The 18,085-nt window shown below is 46.2% G+C and overlaps 1 protein-coding gene across 1 annotated transcript; it reads left to right on the top strand.

The window, feature by feature from the left end:
* Nucleotides 1–4,702: 4,702 nt before the first annotated feature.
* LOC142257885 (SH2 domain-containing adapter protein D-like) lies at nt 4,703–16,912 on the top strand. Its single transcript, XM_075330156.1, has 6 exons — nt 4,703–4,990; nt 7,212–7,329; nt 9,454–9,636; nt 10,046–10,250; nt 10,333–10,446; nt 16,726–16,912. The coding sequence occupies exons 1-6, from the start codon at nt 4,703–4,705 to the stop codon at nt 16,910–16,912; spliced, it is 1,095 nt and encodes a 364-aa protein (XP_075186271.1).
* The last annotated feature ends 1,173 nt before the right edge of the window (nt 16,913–18,085 follow it).

Genomic DNA, 18,085 nt, shown 5'->3' with positions numbered 1-18,085 from the left:
TAAATAGGCATTATTGTTTATATACCATAGATGGTTGAGTAAAAGCAAACGTGACGGTAGACAGTTTATGACCTTATATATTGCCTACTGGGTAGATTGCGATATATTAATTCAATCCTTTTTGTGAACATATCAAAGTGAGGTCCAGATATCCTGTGAGTTACCCACTTTTTAATAGTGAGAGTGTTATTAAAGAGGTTGGACACTGCGGACAAAGTCCTTTCAGATGCCCATCTGTACTTGAGTGGCGTAATTGCGGGAGGTATGGGCATTGTCACGCTAGGTATGGGAAAGTACCAAGCGAGACGCGAAAGGTAAAGGGAAGGGGACCATTGTGCCTAGGGAAAGAGGAGATCGTAACCCAAGACCAAATCTACTGCTGGTCTCTGGGATCCCTCATCACCCTAGATAGGTTTCACACCTATGCACCAAGCCGGATACCTGACCCTAGGTATCCCTAGTGCTGGGCATTAAATAGGGAATGGGTGGGATGAGCTGTTCATCAACCCCTCTAAATGCTAAAGGAAGACACAAGGAGACATGGGGAAAAAGCATCAACTATTTATCCACAGATGGCTCAGGCAGACGTTTAACAAAGCTTCAGCAACGATACTACAAATGAGAGCAAGCCACCTGCTTGCAACCAGAGCTATAATGAGCTGAATGATATCACCAGCACCAGTCCAGGGAAGATGAGAGTTCCTGCTGGGTCCTAAAGGGGAAGATATGAAAATCCAGAAGGAAAGCTATCTAATACAATGAATACTGACAGTAGGAATAATGGAAAGTTAGGAAGCATTTTGCGCAACCAAACGCTGTGACCTTCTATTGCCAGAAAACACAAGACTGTCTGTTTCCCATGACACACCCGTGATAGGCAATCAGACATAATTGTCAGTGTAGCTTACAGAAGGACCCTGTGCCCACCATATTTGTACACCTATAAAGTCTAGCTTTTGCCTGAGCTTTATGGGTAGAGATCAGCGAACCTGAAGTTCGAGGTTCAGAAACTGACTTCCAAAGAAAATAAGGTTCGAGTTTGAGGTTCGAGCGAGTGACGAGTACGACCCACTCAAGGGAGCAGCGCTGTGTTTGGGTAGGAGTGATGCACAGCCCTTTGCGAGCCACGTGCACTGTTTAATCAGCTCACATTTGGGGTAAAATCAGCACGATCAGATGTAGTGTACACACAAAAACCCCCCGCATACATTTTTTTCTATAAACCTCGCCTACCTTGTCCCAGGAGTGTTTTGCTTATGTGACGCCCTGGGCAAGCCAGGGGTCACAGGTCACGACACCACCACACACCCCACATTCCCTGCAGGCACACCAAGGTCAGAACACAAATCCTTGTTGCCCTCCTCCAGGGGCTGATGTTCACACCAGGGGTTGGGCCAGGCGGTTGGCTCCGCCCACCAAGGAGTTCACAGTCCTGGAGGCGGGAAAACCAGCAGTAAGCTAGGGGAAGTGAAGGAGTAAACAGATGAGTTTGAGAGTTGAAGGAAGTAAGAAGGAAGTGGTAGAGGAGCAAGTGACAGGAGTGGAAGTGAAGGAAAGTGACAGCAACAGAGCCTGAAGTTGGTCCGGGTGTGTGCCCCGGACTGAGACAGCAAGGTTGGCAGACGCGGTGACCGTCTGCAGGAGAGGCTGATAGGAGGTTGCCGAAAGGACCGTGGACGGGTGGTGGCCCTGCGGTACCGGAGCGGTATACAAAGAGAAGCCAGCACCATTGGCAGGGGCCTTTCGGATCCCGGCAAGGCTAGGAGTCGCCGTAATTTGCCAAATCCGTCAGTGAAGGGGACCTACGGGTCTCCCAGCAGTAAAGTCCCGATTGAAGGCAACAGTCCAACCGTGAAGGGGAGACACCGCCACCGCCAAGGCACCAGTTTCCCAGGGCCAGCGCCTGCGGGCAAGAGAGGGGCTCCTCCGGCTCATATCCAAGCTGGGGAGCGGGTTACCGGTGGGAATCCATCGCTACCAACAACCGTTTCTAGGTGCAGGGAAAAGACAGTCACCGCTAACTTGCAGGGAACATCTACACCGCAGCCGTCCGAGGGACCCGTCCAACCAGCCGTTTGTTTACCGTCATCATCCTTGGGCTGAGTGAGTACCTCCGTGCCGTGCGGCACAGCGCTGCCCCTGCGTCCCTGCACCTCCACAGGCCCCATAACCCGCCTGTCCACCACCCTAACCCCCCCCCCGTCATCGGGCCCCGGGACCACCAAACCCCCTACCCACGGAGGGGCAAACCAACATCTAGCTGCTCCATACCACCACTCCCGGGATCCCCAGACAGAGCAGCAGTGGTGTCCACACAATCACCACAACCGTGGGTGGCGTCACGGACATTAATCAAATCCCCCACCAACAAATCACCCCTTTCACTCACGGGCGAGGAGCGCCGCTCGAGTCCCTGGGATCCGGCCTATCGCTCGAGCCACCGAGCAGCAGCAGTAGCCGCAGAGCAGCGGCGGCCGGACCCGAGCAGTGGGAGAGCGCAGCGTTGACACCCTCCTCCCCGCCCGCGACACTTATGGGCCATTAGCAAAACACTTCCGGGGCAGTGTGGGTGGGGTTTATAATTTTTTTTAGGGTTTGTGTGTGCACACTACATGTGATCATGCTGAGTTTACCCCAAATGTGAGGCAATCAAACAGTGTACGCGGCTCACACAGGGCTGTGCATCACTCATACCCAAACACAGCGCTGCTCGCTCGAGTGGTTCGTACTCGTCCCTCACCCAAAACTCAAACCTGAACCTTGAGGCTTTTTTTGGAACCCGGTTTCTGAACCCAAACCTCGAACCTCAGGTTCACTCATCTCTATTCATGGTTAAATTAGTAATTGTCCAATACACTGCTATATTACAATATTGCAGAATTGATCACAAGTTCAAGTCCCCTAATCCCCTAGGAGGAGAAATCCGAAATGTAGAAAACACATTTTTTAAAAAAACAAAAATTGTATACACATACTGTGCAAACTAATAAAATATCATAATAGTTATCCCACCAAAATGGAGAGATAAAAAAAAATCGAAATGTCAGAATCGGTGGGGTTTTTTTGGTCACTTTTAGAGCTGAACGAACCCAAACTGTAAAGTTTGGAGTTTATATCGAACATGGACTTTTAAAATAGCTCAGTGCTCAGAGTTCGGGTGCTGTATGCATGTTAACCACTCGATTGAGCATTGGGTTGCTCGGGGCTCTATAATTCGCCTGTCTCTGACCTCATGCAAAGAAGGCAGAGATGTTTATTTTTAATGTTACTGCCTTCTTGTTCATTATATGTTCTTTGCTCGATAAGCATTGTGAATATAGGTAAAGAAGCGGTAGTCTGGCTGCTGAAATGAAAGGGTTATTGCCTTCACCAAGATCCTATCCCAATATGTAGTAGGTGTAATAATAATAATAATATTAGCAAATACGTCCAATTAGAAATGTAATACAGTTTTCCTGATAAAGTTTGAGGTTTCTACTGAGCACAGACTTTGAAAACAGCTCAGTGTCCGAGTTCGGAGTTCGGGTGCTGTACGTGTGTTAACCATTCGATTGAACATTGGGCTGCTAGGGCACGCTTGGCACAGTGTGAGCGTCTTGCAGTCTCCCAATGGCTCTCAGGGGAGGAAAAACAACTTTTTCGGATGTTGTGTCCAACAAAAAAGAAAATACGGCCCTCCCTTCTCTTGAAATGCTCTTTCTGTCCAGAGAGCTGAACTGCCAATCATTCACTTTCAATGGGGTTCGGCCTCCGGCATAAAGTTCAGGTCAAGTCCGGGTCCCAAACTGAACTATCTAAAGTCCGGCTGAACTCGGTGAACTCGAACTTCCATGGGTCCCCTCATCTCTAGTCACTTTACCTCCCTCCCAAAAATAATCTAAAGAGATCAGAATGTTTTATGAACCTCAACACGATACCAATAAAAACTGGTTTCCTTACAAGTCGTCTGTCTGACGCCGAACAAAGAAGGCAGAGATGTTTATTTTTAAATGTTCCTGCCTTCCTGTTCACTATCTATTCTTTGCTCAATGACCATTGTGAATATAGGTCAGGAAGCCGTAGTCCTATAGCTGAAATTAAAGGGTTATTCCCTTCTACAAGATCCTATCTCAATATTTAGTAGGCATAATAATATTAGCAAAAATGTCCAATTAGAAATGTAGTATAGTTCTCCTGATATAGGCATGTCTCTTACCTGATGTGCAGGGCATTGCAGCTTATGTATCCATGGTTACGTCCCCTCATATAGTGACAGTTAGTTACTCGTGATCATAACTATGGATGTCTAAGCTGCAATGCCCTGCACATGAGGTAAGAGACCTGGCTACATCAGGAGAACTATACTACATTTCTAATTGGAGGAATTTGCTAATACTACTGTTAGTATTACACCTACTACAGATTGGGATACGATCTTGGTGATGGGAATACCCCTTTAAGGTGCTAAGTTTCTGTAGAGGCTGCTGGGTCTTAGCGCACCTTAGCAGTTCTTCAATGAGAAGGTGTATATCATGTATTTCTAAAAGATTTTAAAAGAGCGTTGATTTTAGGGTTCTGGAAGAAAGTTTTCATGCTTGACCGGGGAACCTAAGATTCCACTTGATAAGACTTTTGATGGACAATCATTGACCAGTTTAACAGTCTGACCAGAATACCGCTTAACGTGAGTACTACCTTTAAATCTTTCCCATCCAGGGCTCTAATGGCAAGGTGGTTGAAGGATTACCTACATTTTGGGAGTAAGAGGTCTCCACCACAACCTCCGAAGCCAGACTATACGGAAAGTGAAATCCTCCGTGCTTACAGGGCTCAAAAGAACTTAGATTTTGAGGATCCCTATGAAGAGAGAGGCAATGACAAAGGATCCCAGGCCAGGCTGGAGGAGCTGCAGCTTACCATAGTGTCTCCTAGACATCGGCTTATCAAGGTGGAACCGACAGAATGTAAAAAGAAACTACCGGTGGGATCGGAAGAGAACATGGGAACAAAGGTCAGTGTCCTGAGGATAATTACATCTAAGGTTTCAAAATGATTGGTTCTGATACATGTATACTTATCTCTTGGACTTTCACTGCAGACTAGAGCTTTCTTTGGTATTTACATCATATTTTGTGGTAAAATCAATCTCCTATACTCTCCCAAATGCTTTAGAAGTACTCAGAATAGCATTATACTATGTTAGTCATTGCAGTTCAGCTGAAAACAACAAAGAAGCCCTTCTACTAACCAGAAAGTCACAGCAGCACTCCTACTGACCAAAAAATCTCAGCAGCACTCCTACTGACCAAAAAGTCGCAGCAGCACTCCTACTGACCAAAAAGTCACAGCAGCACTCCTACTGACCAAAAAGTCACAGCAGCACTCCTACTGACCAAAAAGTCACAGCAGCACTCCTACTGACCAAAAAGTCACAGTAGCACTCCTACTGACCAGAAAGTCACAGTAGCACTCCTACTGACCAAAAAGTCAGAGCAGCACTCCTACTGACCAAAAAGTCACAGCAGCACTCCTACTGACCAAAAAGTCACAGTAGCACTCTTACTGACCAAAAAGTCACAGTAGCACTCCTACTGACCAGAAAGTCACAGTAGCACTCCTACTGACCAAAAAAATCACAGCAGCACTCTTACAAACCAAAAAGTCACAGTAGCACTCCTACTGACCAAAAAGTCACAGAAGCACTCTTACAAACCAAAAAGTCACAGCAGCACTCCTACTGACCAAAAAAATCACAGCAGCACTCTTACAAACCAAAAAGTCACAGTAGCACTCCTACTGACCAAAAGTCACAGAAGCACTCCTACTGACCAGAAAGTCACAGTAGCACTTTTACTAATCAGAAAGTCACAGCAGCATTGATACTGATCAAAAAGAACGTCCCAGCAGCAGTCATACTAACCAACAAATCAAAGCAGCACTTTTATTAATCAGACAAGCACAGCAGTATTCATACTGATCAAAAAGTCATCCTACTAACTAAAATGCTACAGCAGCACTCCTACAAACCAAAAAGTCACAGCAGCACTCCTACTAACCAAAAAGTCACAGCAGCACTCCTACTAACCAAAAAGTCACAGCAGCACTCCTAGTAACCAAAAAGTCACAGCAGCACTCCTACTAACCAAAAAGACACAGCAGCACTCCTACTAACCAAAAAGTCACAGCAGCACTCCTACTAACCAAAAAGTCACAGCAGCACTCCTAGTAACCAAAAAGTCACAACAGCACTCCTACTAACCAAAAAGACACAGCAGCACTCCTACTAACCAAAAAGACACAGCAGCACTCCTACTAACCAAAAAGACACAGCAGCAGTCCTACTAACCAAAAAGTAACACTAATGCTTCTACTAACCAAAAAGTTACAGCAACACTTTTACTAACCAAAATGTCAGAGCAGCACTCCTACTAACCAAAAAGACATAGCAGCAGTCCTACTAACCAAAAAGACATAGCAGCAGTCCTACTAACCAAAAAGTCACACTAATGCTTCTACTAACCAAAACGTTACAACACTTTTACTATCCAAAATGTCACAGCAGCACTCCTACTAACCAAAATGTCACAGCAGCACTCCTACTAACCAAAATGTCACAGCAGCACTCCTACTAACCCCCAAAAATACAGCAGCACTTTTACTAATCAGAAAGTCACATCAGCATTTATATAAATCAGAAAGTCATGGCAGCACTCATACGAAGAAGTCAAAGCAGCATTCTTACTAACCAAAAAGACACAGCAGCAGTCTTACTAAACACAAAATCACAGCAGCACATCTACTAACCAAAAAGTCACAGCAGCACTCCTACTAACCAAAAATCACACCAGCACTTTTATCAGAAAGTCACAGCACCATTTTTACTAATCAGAAAGTCACAGCAGCATTACTAGTAACTAAAAGGTCATACCAGCACTACTAGTTATCAGAAAGATCACAGCAGTGCTCCTAGTAACCAAAAAGTCACAGCAGCACTCCATTTAATAAAAAAAATCAGAGTAGCCTAAAAACCAAAAAGCCTTCAAAAACCTTCTACCTTCAAAAGCAATCTGAAACCTCATCTCTTCAGAGAAGTCTACACCGCTCGGCCATATTAGCATCTTCTACCCTCATTTACTGTTTCCTTCCCTCCTTGCAGATACTACTCTATTACTTAGTTTATGTTTATTGTACAAGTTAAAACACTTTATTGTACAGTTATGATGTTTTTTCAGATCCCAGGAGTAACAGATTATTCTAATCCATTCGATATGAAGAACAATCATCTTGACCATGAAGACATAGAAGACACCGGTTATATGGAACCATATGAGAGTCAACGGCCAACAGAAGGTAAATTCATAGCATATGGATGGATAGGATCTGCGAAAAAGGTTTGACACGTGGAAGTCCTGTATATCTAATGATACCTAGAGTACTAGTTCTGCATCCCACATTTTCAGAAGAAAAGTGCATGTGGTCCAAGAGATCCATGTCCATAGTTCAGCATGCTGTAGACCACTAGTAATTGTACTGTGTCTCTCCAGATGTTGAAAAAAAAACACTTTCAGCATGTCCGAGTACTATATGCCCTAGTATAAGTATTACAAAAGCTAGGAGTCACAGGTGAGACGTCGCTGTCAATGTGCAACCACCCACTCTCTCCATATGGGGTATTCAAATGGAGTCTCTGGTCACATCTAAGGCACCATAATGTGTCTACAATTACACTTTTGTACCCTTTTCTCCCACATATATTGCCAGAACATCATCTCTGACCCATCTATGTGTATCCAGCCACCATGTGGAGCTTAAAACAGCCGATCAGTGGGAGTGTTGGGTTCGGATTCCACTAGTCAATATCTTGACCAAGTACCAAGTCCAAATTGAATATTGATGCCTTATCTTGTAAACAACATTGATCACCTACCCACATAATTGATGATAAATCCATGATGTTTTGCGGTCCAACTTCTGGGACCTCCTCTGTTCACAAGATCTCGGTTCCAAAATAATCCTGTGCGAATGTAGAAGTTGGGAATATGTACAATCTCCACTGTTATAGGTTGCAAATGTAGCAGTGGGACTTCGGGACCCCATGTTCTTATGATCAGTGCAGGTTTTAGCAGTTGGACAGCCACAGATTTATCATTTATGGAGCAAAAACCAGGCAAGTAGGGTTGCGGCTGACAAGTCAGGATCCTGAAATTAGAGAATGCAATAGATCAGAAGAGTAGATATATCTCATACAGACACCAGGGACCACTCTGATAGCCTATGCTGAGCAGAGTACAAATAATCCATCGATAGTGCACTCGTCAAGTTACACTAGAGAGCATGGAGAAAGAATGTAGATTGAATTGAGCAAGGAGAAAGCCAAGGACAGAAGAAAAGCAGCAAACAAATCAAACAGAAGGGTGGAGCAGGGACCACTTGTGCCTCTCATGGTTGCCTGCTGTGAACCCATAATACGGTTATACTTTTACACAATGGCAAAACATAAAAACTATAATGTCATACAAACAATGAACAAATTTAGGTTATTGCCCTAACAATGCCCTAAAGGGTTATCATCAGCCAATAACTAGAGCACAAGTTTACAATATATTCTGGTCAATCGGGTGCAATATTGGGATTTTGAGGTCAAAAAACGACATTTGGATGACTTAAATAATTTCCCTGAAGGTTTCTTTTGTGGGCTCATCTGGTGAGGTAGATTCTCTAAGATGAAAGTCAAGGTGGACAGCATATAGACAAGAAGAGCAGGAAATACCAGAGCCATGGATGTAGACATATACAGAAACTAAAACTTATAGCCAGTTGCAGCAGTGTTTGTAGTGTGAACAGCTTCAGAGAAGAGTTCATTATGCTTACAGCAGACAAAGGGTTAACCAGAAAACCAATGTCTAGCTGCTGGCAACAGTGAGAAACAGATAAACTAGTTTGTAGACAAGATATAGCATATTGCGACAGTGTTTTATAATGTGAACAGTTCCAGAGAATAAATTTGCTATGCTTACAGCAGGTAAAGGGTTGTCAGCAGGTCTCAGCCACGATGTAGATACAGATTAAAAAAGAAGACAAGAGTTTGCTGAGATGACTGCAAGCTTAGAGATCTGGGTGGTAAGACAAACTCCTAGGCATTTGGTATGGGTGTCAAAGTCGGCCTTAACAATTCTTGGGTGATGATGGAGTTCGCCTGGCAACTTGTGAAATGAAGTGTGGAGCACAGTAAAGGGCATCAGCTACAGGGGAAGGGAGCAGGGCGCTACTCTGGAGCTGACGTGGATAAGTAACACTTTTCAAAATCACCTAAAAGTCTCCACCTGATCAGGGCCAATAAAGCTCATTGAGATCTTTGTGAAAGCAGAAACTAGAATAAATCTTTTTTTAGGAATGTGAAGGAGGGCCTAAACGTGAGGGATGGGCAGAAGGTGATGGTAGAGATATCATGACTTCATTTTTCCTCATCTACAGATCAACAGGATGGAGGAGAGAAGACTACAGACAAGGTATTGCAGCTGTATGATTCACCCTATAATGACAAATACAGGACAATACCCCATGAAAGGTGTCAGCCATCTGAAGATGAAAGACCAGCTGATGAGTACGACCAGCCATGGGAGTGGAAGAAAGATGACATCAGCAGAGCATTTGCTGGTAGGGGGAGCAGTAGACAAGTCTTGACTCAGACACTTAATTAGTCCTGACTCCTGTGACCAGATTTAGTATAGAAGATGTGTTGACTCTACCATGATGGACAATATCAGCAAGAAAAAGGATTGCGCATGCTGAAATTCAACATGTCTGATCCTTTGTGATCAAGAGCAATTAGAGGCGTCTGCTCTTTTTTCCCAATAAGAACACTTACGCACTCAGCTGAGAATGCACGTTGAGTTGTAAAAATAACTGTGGACTAGTTTAGTTGACAGCTATAGAGGAAATATGGCCACCTCACTTCATCACCTATGACAAAGAAGGGAGCTGGCTTTTCTTTTAAAGGGAACCAGACAGTCGTCTTTCCTACCATCTAACAAGAGGTTAATGTGTTCTTTTTTGTCATTTTCAGTACAGTTTGAGAGCTCAGCCTGGCCTTGTGGTTCTCCCCACATGAGAGCGCGGCTTCTACAGTCCACTACGAGAAGTCCAGTAAATCTCAGACCATCTAGCCCAGAGATGGCTGCTCATCTGCGAGAACATGGCTCTCCTCCTAAAGAGCTCATAGATTCTACAAGGGTGCGGAAGGCAAATTTTGTAGAGTTGCAAAGACAAACGTGAGTCTCCGTCCAGCAGATGCTGAACTAGAAAAAGAAAGAGTAAAACATTTATGGGTAACCTAAAATCTGTTCCTCGTAGGTGGTTCCACGGAGCTCTAAGCTGCACCGATGCCGAGAGGCGCTTGCACAAAAGTGAACCTGGGAGCTTTTTAGTGCGCACGGAGGCTGAGAGTATGTTCTTCCTATCAGTTAGGTAAATATTACTGTTTTTATCTTCACAGTTTCACCCATTCACATGAATCCCCATACATATTACATGGTTGGCTGGTTCTCCTGAAATCAGTGGATTTGGAGTACGGGATAATGACGCTGACACTTGCTCTTTCCCTCAGCACCCAGGTTTCCCATGATCTGAAATCCCTCTTTTTATCAGCACCCAGCTTTCCTATATTCTGATTGTTCTGATATCCATTGTCCTCAGCACCCAGCTTCCGCATGCTTTGCTACACATCTTTCCTTCAGCACCCAGCTTTCCCATATCAGAGCATGGGAAAGCTGGGTGCTGAGAGAAGATGTATAGCAGAGCATGGGAAAGCTGGGTGCTGAGAGAAGATGTATAGCAGAGCATGGGAAAGCTGGGTGCTGAGGGAAAGAGTCTTTCTAACTCAGCAAAAAACTTTCCTATCCCATGCTTCTACCTCAGCACCCAGCTTTCCCATATCAGAGCATGGGAAAGCTGGGTGTTGAGAGAAGATGTATAGCTGGGTGCTGAGGGAAAGAGTTTTTCCCTCAGCACAAAACTTTCCTATCCCATACTTGTACCTTTGTCCCCCCTCGTTCTCCAAATACAATTATGGCCCCCACATAGCCTTCCATATAGTATAAAGGGTCCCACATAACCCTTCATATATTAGAATACACCCCCATAGTCCTCCATGTATAATAATGCATTTCCCATAGTCCTCCATGTATAAAGAAACTCATAGCCCTCCAATTATTATAATGCACCCCATAGTACTCCATATATTATACTGCACCCCATAGTACTCCATATATTATACTGCACCCCATAGTCCTACATATATTATACTGCACCACATAGTCCTCCATGTATTATAATGCACCCCCCCTAGTCCTCCATGTTTTATAATGCAGCCCCCATAGTCCTATACGTATTATAATGCAGCCCCATAGACCTTCATATTGTATTATGCAGCCCCATACTCCTCCACATATAACGCACCCCTATAGTCATGTATAAGGTGTCCTTCATATTGTATTAGGCAGCTTCATAGACCTCCATGTATAATGCAGCCCCATAGACCTCCACATATAATACACACCTATAGTCATGGTGTCCTGCATATTGCATTATGCAACCTCATACTCCTCCATGTATAATGCACCCTTATAGCCCATGTATAAGGTGTCCTTCATGTTGTATTATGCAGCCCCATAGACCTCCATGTAAAATGCAGCCCTATAGACCTCCATGTATAATGCAGCATCATAGACCTCCATGTATAATGCACGCTCGGTGCTTCATCATTGCTGTGTGCGATGACGAGCGAGGGGGGCCCGGTACTGCTGCCGCTGACACCGGTCCCCTCTGACTCTGACTCATGGGCCATATAGCGGCCTCTAACCTTCCGGGCCTGGCCAAGATGGAGACCTCTGTGACCGCGGTCGTTACGCCCTTGTATATAGCCGTACCACCAGTTTGATGAGGGTTACAAAAGAAAAGGACACACAGGGATAAAGGTTACATAATGGCCAGATTGTATGATATGTTAGAATCATTAGTATCTGATTGAGAACAACCATTGGCTACATATATGTGCCTGGACAAATCGCAAAGAGCAAACGAGAAAGGAAAAGGAAAATACGATCACACGTCCAGTTTATAAGTGAAAATATTTATTTTTATTGATCAGTGCTTAGGTGGACATACCATGATAAAATCAATCAAAAACAAACCGGAACTACCGGCAGTGTCACAATCACAGATGTACACGATTATAATATATGATAGCGCTATAGGTGTATACTTGGGCAAGAAACGCCCAACAAATTAAGTATGAGCAATCACATGATATATAATATGAGTGATCCAAAAGAATTCAAAGAGGATCTATCTTATTACATTATATAGCCACAAGACAATGATGTAAAAAGGAAATGCTTAATCAGTTAGTGCTTGTTATATCAGTGGTAGACCACATGGGGTTAATAATGTATCTACTAGGCAGGGGGTCGAAATAAGTCAGACCGCAATAGAAGTGAGCATAACGTAGCTCACATGTGTGAATAAGCTAAGAGTCAACAACATTAGCTTTCACCGTGCTCCCGAGTGATACTAGAATCTATATACACTCATGACCCACAGTAGAACTTACCGCACTAAGTGGAAAATGTGATGGGACCCGCCGGAAACTCCTCATACCCGACGGCCGTTTCGTCAACCGCCTTCGTCAGGGGGTGGAGTGTTGCTACATGGCAGGGTCTAATAAAGGGGGCAAGCACCAATCATCATGCGGTAACACCTACCATGATGCATGCATTGCCGCAGCAACCTGCGACGCCTGACGACCGCCGCGTCAAGTGCGAGTGATGTTAGATCATGTCACATGATCCAACATCACCCACCCATAAAGGCACAGCAATTCGGAGGAGGCCACAAGCGAGGAAGCACGCATGTGTACCGGTGTTCTGCATGGAGATAGAAAAAATTCATGCATAAACCAGTACTACATAACACAGCAGGATGTAGTGAAATAGGGAGGCAAACGAAAGTCACATATAAGGTATACATCAACAGAAGGCACACATATGCCAGATAACATATAGTATAATTATAGGTGGTATCAAAAGGTTTATACAAAAGTAGGAAATTAATACATAGTATTTTATAATAATTTATCATCAATGACCACCTAAGTTAGTATTAGTGTAGTATACCTTAAACATATACATTGATACGAACATTTGATTCCAGCGCACTTCCCTACAATAATATATTATTATGCAAAAACAATGGTCGCATGCATGTACATGGACTCACATAAAAGTGATGGTCACTGGAAACCAATGCATTCATCATGGTAGGTGTTACCGGATGATGATGGGTGCTTGCCCCCTTTATTAGACCCTGCCATGTAGCAACACTCCACCCCCTGATGAAGGCGGTTGCCGAAACGGCCGTCGGGTAGGAGGAGTTTCCAGCGGGTCCCATCACATTTTCCACTTAGTGCGGTAAGTTCTACTGTGAGGCATGGGTGTATATAGATTCTAGTATCACTCGGGAGCACGGTGAAAGCTAATGTTGTTGACTCTTAGCTTATTCACACATGTGAGCTATGTTATGCTCACTTCTATTGTGGTCTGACTTATTCCGACCCACTGCCTAGTAGATACATTATTAACCCCATGTGGTCTACCACTGATATAACAAGCACTAACTGATTAAGCAATTACTTTTTACATCACTGTCTTGTGGCTATATAATGTAATAAGACAGATCCTCTTTGAATTCTTTTGGATCACTCATATTATATATCATGTGATTGCTCATACTTAATTAATTTGTTGGGCGTTTCTTGCCCAAGTATACACCTATAGCGCTATCATATATTATAATCGTGTACATCTGTGATTGTGACACTGCCGGTAGTTCCTGTTTGTTTTTGATTGATTTTATCTTGGTATGTCCACCTAAGCACTGATCAATAAAAATAAATATTTTCACTTATAAACTGGACGTTTGATTGTATTTTCCTTTTCCTTTCTCACCAGTTTGATGAGTAAAATTTTACGGAAAAGTTCCCTTTTAAGGTTGTACATAGGCAGCAATTTTCTTTTTTTTGTTACAGTAAGAATGTATCTATATATATAATTGCCTTATTCTGTCTGTCTGTCTGTCTTGCTCCAAAATTGTGTCCTTACGGTGACACAAAGCTGATTGGCCGCTGGGCTCGCCATGGCCCCGCCCCCCCGCACGGAATGGCCGCTCGCCCAGGCAACTCACCCATGCCCCGCCCTCTCACGCAATGCACGCTCACTCTGGCCCCGCCCCACGCACGCATTCCCCGAACCGACCGACACGGAGCCACGACTCCCAGGTGAATACTGTACCCCCGGGAGCCCACATCAGCGTACGCCGCCAACCCAGCCGACACATACCCTCGCATTGCTGGGGTTGCCGCCGTATGCTGGTGTGAGCTCCCGTGCGAGCGGGGGACAGGATACGCTGGTAACCATGGTAGCATAGTTACCAGCGCATCAAGGTCCTGCAGCGGCGGAACATACACGCACACACACACACACACACACACACACATCAGATCACACTCACTCTCACACACACATCACATCGCATCCACATACTCACAACATCCTGGGATATCGCTTGCTTCTCGGCGGCGATACTGTGGAGTGAACTTCCAGGACCTGCCGGAGGATCACATGGCCAGAAGCATGTGGTATCTCTGGATGTTGTGAGTGTGAGCGCGTATGTGCAATATCGTCAATGTGTGTGTGCGTGAGTGTATGCGATCGGGTGTGTGTGAGTGTATGCGATCGGGTGTGTGTGAGTGTATGCGATCAGGTGTGTGTGAGTGTATGCGATCGGGTGTGTGTGTGTGTGTGTGTGCGATCGGATCTGTGTCGGCAGAGGAGCACGGCGTGCTGGAGGAGGCTGGGAGGAGAGAGGCTGATCCTGGGGAAGGCTGGGAGGGGGAGGCTGAGAGAAGAGAGGCTGATGCTGGGGGAGGCTGAGGCTGGGGTAGGCTGGGAGGAGAGAGGCTGATGCTGGGGACAGAAAAGGCTGATGCTGGGAGAAGAGAGGCTGATGCTGGGAGGAGAGAGGCTGATGCTGGGAGGAGAGAGGCTGATGCTGGGAGGAGAGAGGCTGACGCTGGGAGGAGAGAGGCTGATGCTGGGAAGAGACAGGTTGATCCTGGGGAAGGCTCTGAGGGGGAGGCTGATGCTGGGGGAGGCTGAGGCTGGGGTAGGCTGGGAGGAGAGAGGCTGATTCTAGGGACAGAAAAGGCTGATGCTGGGAGGAGAGAGGCTGATGCTGGGAGGAGAGAGGCTGATGCTGGGAGGAGAGAGGCTGATGCTGCGGGCAGAGAGGCTGATGCTGCGGGCAGAGAGGCTGATGCTGCCGACAGAGAGGCTGATGCTGCGGGCAGAGAGGCTGATGCTGGTGCAGCATGGGGGATGGAGCACGATGGGGGGTGCGCAGCATGGGGGATGGAGCACGATGGGGAGTGCGCAGCATGGGGGATGGAGCACGTTTGGGAGTGCGCAGCATGGCGGATGGACCACGTTTGGGAGTGCGCAGCATGGCGGATGGAGCACGTTTGGGAGTGCGCAGCATGGCGGATGGAGCACGTTTGGGAGTGCGCAGCATGGCGGATGGAGCACGTTTGGGAGTGCGCAGCATGGCGGATGGACCCCGTTTGGGAGTGCGCAGCATAGCGGATGGACCACGTTTGGGAGTGCGCAGCATGGCGGATGGACCACGTTTGGGAGTGCGCAGCACGGCAGATGGAGCACGTTTGGGAGTGCGCAGCATGGCGGATGGAGCACGTTTGGGAGTGCGCAGCATGGGGGATGGAGCACGTTTGGGAGTGTGCAGCATGGCCGATGGTGCACGATGGGGAGTGCGCAGTATGGCGGATGGAGCACGTTGGGGAGTGCGCAGCATGGCGGATGGAGCACGTTTGGGAGTGCGCAGCATGGTGGATGGACCACGTTTGGGAGTGCGCAGCATGGCGGATGGAGCACGTTTGGGAGTGCGCAGCATGGCGGATGGAGCACGTTTGGGAGTGCGCAGCATGGCGGATGGAGCACGATGGGGAGTGCGCAGCATGGCGGATGGAGCACGTTTGGGAGTGCGCAGCATGGCGGATGGACCACGTTTGGGAGTGCGCAGCATGGCGGATGGAGCACGATGGGAAATGCGCAGCATGGGGGATGGAGCACGATGGGGGGTGCACACCTCCCCCCAACATACACACACACGCGCACTGCACAACACACACACTGGGAACCACAAACACCGCCCTACACAGACACCCACACACACAGACAACGCTGCACACACACAACACCCAACACACAAACACCGCGGCATACATAAATATACGCACATACCGCACAACACACACATTGCACAAAACATACCTACCCCAAAACACAACACACACACACAAACCGCGCAACACACACACAACGCTACAGACACACAGCGCTCCACAAACAACGCAACACACATACAACACTGCTCTCACCCCCCGCCACACCCAGACAACACCCAGAACATGTACAGCGCCCTACACAAACACTTGGTAAGTACACACAACAACATTATATATATAACAAAAATCATACATGAACTACACAATACGTAAATTCTAGAATACCCGATGCGTAGAATCCGGCCACCTTATAGTTTAACATAAGGACTTAAGCTCAAATTTTACACTTTCTCTAATTAGCCAATAATCTGAAAATCCTTTCTATTTGACAGAGGACGTGGCAGCATCTTGCACGTAAAAGTGATAGCCCTGCCAGATGGCCGGTACATGCTCGGTGACAGTGGCCCATCCTTACCGTGCGTCATTGATCTGGTCCAGCATTATATCCAGTCTCCACTTCTCTTCCCAGGAGAGGGACAAGTGTGTCTTCAGCATCCGATGCCTGCGGTGATACATTAGTGAAACCAAACACTGACTCTGTGATTGTGAATTTACCATCAACCAATGGTAACACAAAGGCCTTAAAACCAACATGGAAGAAGAAGTATTTTGGAAGAAAAAGAAAATGTTTTTTAAAAACTTTTTTAAACATCCATCATAAATGCAAAATACCATTCTAAAACAAGATTCAAAGACACAACATGGGTGAAGGACATTTTAAGACGATCCCTTGTCATTCTAAATCTTGACTTACCGAGGTCAGTCTTGTAAAGCTAAGTCTAGGACTACACGGAGGCACTGGTCACGTAACATTAACACTTTAAAGGGAACCTGTCACCATTTTTTGCCCCATAAGCTGCGGCCACCACCACTCTTATATACAGCATTCTAACATGCTGTATATAAAAGCCCAGGCCACTGTGTACAACATAAAAACACTTTATAATACTTACCTAAACCAGTCGCTGCAATGCATGTAGGTCAAATAAGCGTTCTTGTCCTCCGGCACCGCCTCTTTCGGCCATCTTTGTCGCCATCTCCATCGTTCTTCTGAAGCCGCGGTGCATGACGTGACCAACATCATACACACTCGCCGGCATTCCGGTCCTGAGCAGGCGCACTTTGATCTGCCCTGAGCAGGGCAGATAAAAGTATTCTAGTGCGCATGCGTGGGACCGGCGAGTGTGTATGACGTAGATGCGTCATGCACACAGGCTTCAGAAGGAGAACGAAGATGGCCGAAAGAGGCAGCACCGCCACCGGAGACGCCCATCTGAGCGACCGGTTTAGGTGAGTATTGTAAAGTGTTTTTTATGTTCTACACAGCGGCCTGGGCTCTTATACGCAGCATGTTACAATGCTGTATATAAGAGCCCACTGGTGGTGGCCGCAGCTTATAGGGCAAAAAACTGGTGACAGGTTCCCTTTAAAAGGGGTGGTCCACTACTAGGACAACCCCTCCTGATTCCACATGTTTCCCCAGGTACTAAAGACTGTACTCGCTTCCTCTACGGATGACCTTCCAATGGTATCCGGGCTCACGTTGCCGGGGTTGTGACGTCACTCAAGCCTCGCATCCAATCAGTGCTGGTTTCTGTCTCCCCACCTTCAGACCAATCGAGTTAATAAACAGGAATTGAGCGCTGCGGCTGGGCTCACTTCCTGTTGGTTGTTCATTGGTCTGAAAGCAGG

The sequence above is a fragment of the Anomaloglossus baeobatrachus genome, chromosome 12, assembly GCF_048569485.1.
Source record: "Anomaloglossus baeobatrachus isolate aAnoBae1 chromosome 12, aAnoBae1.hap1, whole genome shotgun sequence".
In the NCBI taxonomy this organism is placed as follows: domain Eukaryota; kingdom Metazoa; phylum Chordata; class Amphibia; order Anura; family Aromobatidae; genus Anomaloglossus; species Anomaloglossus baeobatrachus.
This window is presented reverse-complemented; position numbering and strand designations above follow the sequence as displayed.